The sequence below is a fragment of the Yarrowia lipolytica genome, chromosome 1C (assembly GCF_001761485.1).
Source record: "Yarrowia lipolytica chromosome 1C, complete sequence".
Classification (NCBI taxonomy): Eukaryota; Fungi; Ascomycota; class Dipodascomycetes; order Dipodascales; genus Yarrowia; species Yarrowia lipolytica.
This window is the reverse complement of record NC_090772.1, coordinates 1962400-1963673: the sequence shown is the minus strand read 5'-3', so window position 1 is coordinate 1963673 and position 1274 is coordinate 1962400. Positions and strand designations below refer to the sequence as shown.

The window sequence follows — 1274 nt, the reverse complement described above, 5'->3', positions numbered from 1 at the left end:
ATGTCAAACAACCTAGCATCACTAATCAACGAAGAACTGCAACGGGCAACCCCCACGCCGGCACAGCGACTCAACGTCATCGAACAAGCCATCTCTCGCCGGGTCGAGGCCGAGTACAAGGACGACATCATCGCGCACATGGCCACGATGCAACAGCAGACCCTGCCCGAGGCTTCGATGATGGATCTGCAGCCTGAACTCGAGTGGCACATGCGTCCCTACCTTCTGGACTTCATCGTCGAGACTCATGTGACGCTGCGACTCCAGCCCCAGACGCTGTTTCTCGCCATCAACCTGATTGACCGGTACTGCTCCAAGCGAGTGGTGTACAAGAAGCACTACCAGCTGGTGGGATGCACCTGCCTGTGGATCGCAGCTAAGTACGAGGACAAAAAGAGCCGGGTGCCGACTATCTCGGACCTCAAACACATGTGCTGCGGCGCCTACGAGGAGGACATGTTCTGCCAGATGGAGGGCCACGTGCTCAACACCCTGGAATGGACCGTGGGCCACCCCACCACCGACTCGTACCTGGACCTGTTTCTGGGGCCCGAGAGCCAGCAGGTGACACAAACCATCAGACACGTGTCTCGTTACCTGTGCGAGATTGCTCTCTACCCGCGGACCTTCTTTTCGTTCGCCCCCAGTCTCGTGGCCTCGTGCGCCCGAACCCTGGCCTACCATATTCTCGGCATCCCCTGCCCCAACCCCAACATGCACTCCTCCATCTACCCGTCGTCGGCTGGAGGAAACAGCGCCGAGATGCACTGTCTGTCGACCCTGGCCCAGCACATGCAGCAGCCGTCGCGGGCGGTCCAGAAGAAGTACTCACGCCAGTCGTACTGCAACGCCGCCCAGATTGTGCAGAGCTTTGTGTCGCAGGCCGCCAACAGCAACCCCACTGCGATCCCCAACCCGGCCACCCCTCCCCCAACCCTTTCGGCGCCCCACTCTCCTGCATCTTCCATCCACACCACCTTTTCCGAGGCCAGCACCCCGTCATCGGCGTACTTTCCCATTAGCCAGCAGAATTCGCCTGCTAATGTGAAACAGCATTTTTCCCCCCAGGTGTACTCCATGAGCAATTTGAGCAATGTGAGCGTCAACTACAGATGATAGGCTCTTGCGTTTCTTCTTGCCAACCGCGAATGTTCCGACTGGGTCCGCGAACATTCCAACTGGGCTTGTCCAGTCGTCACTAACTCTAATTTCTCTCAGCCAGCAGTCTTCTGTTTGTGCTGCTATCTATTGTATTTTCGAATACCGGGGCAACC

General features: G+C 57.8%; 1 protein-coding gene across 1 annotated transcript; it reads left to right on the top strand.

The window, feature by feature from the left end:
• Positions 1 to 1116, top strand: YALI1_C19636g (uncharacterized protein; the record flags this gene model as incomplete). The annotated part of the gene is made up of 1 exon (XM_501811.1): positions 1 to 1116. The coding sequence occupies one exon, from the start codon at positions 1 to 3 to the stop codon at positions 1114 to 1116; it is 1116 nt and encodes a 371-aa protein (XP_501811.1).
• Between the last annotated feature and the right edge of the window lie 158 nt (positions 1117 to 1274).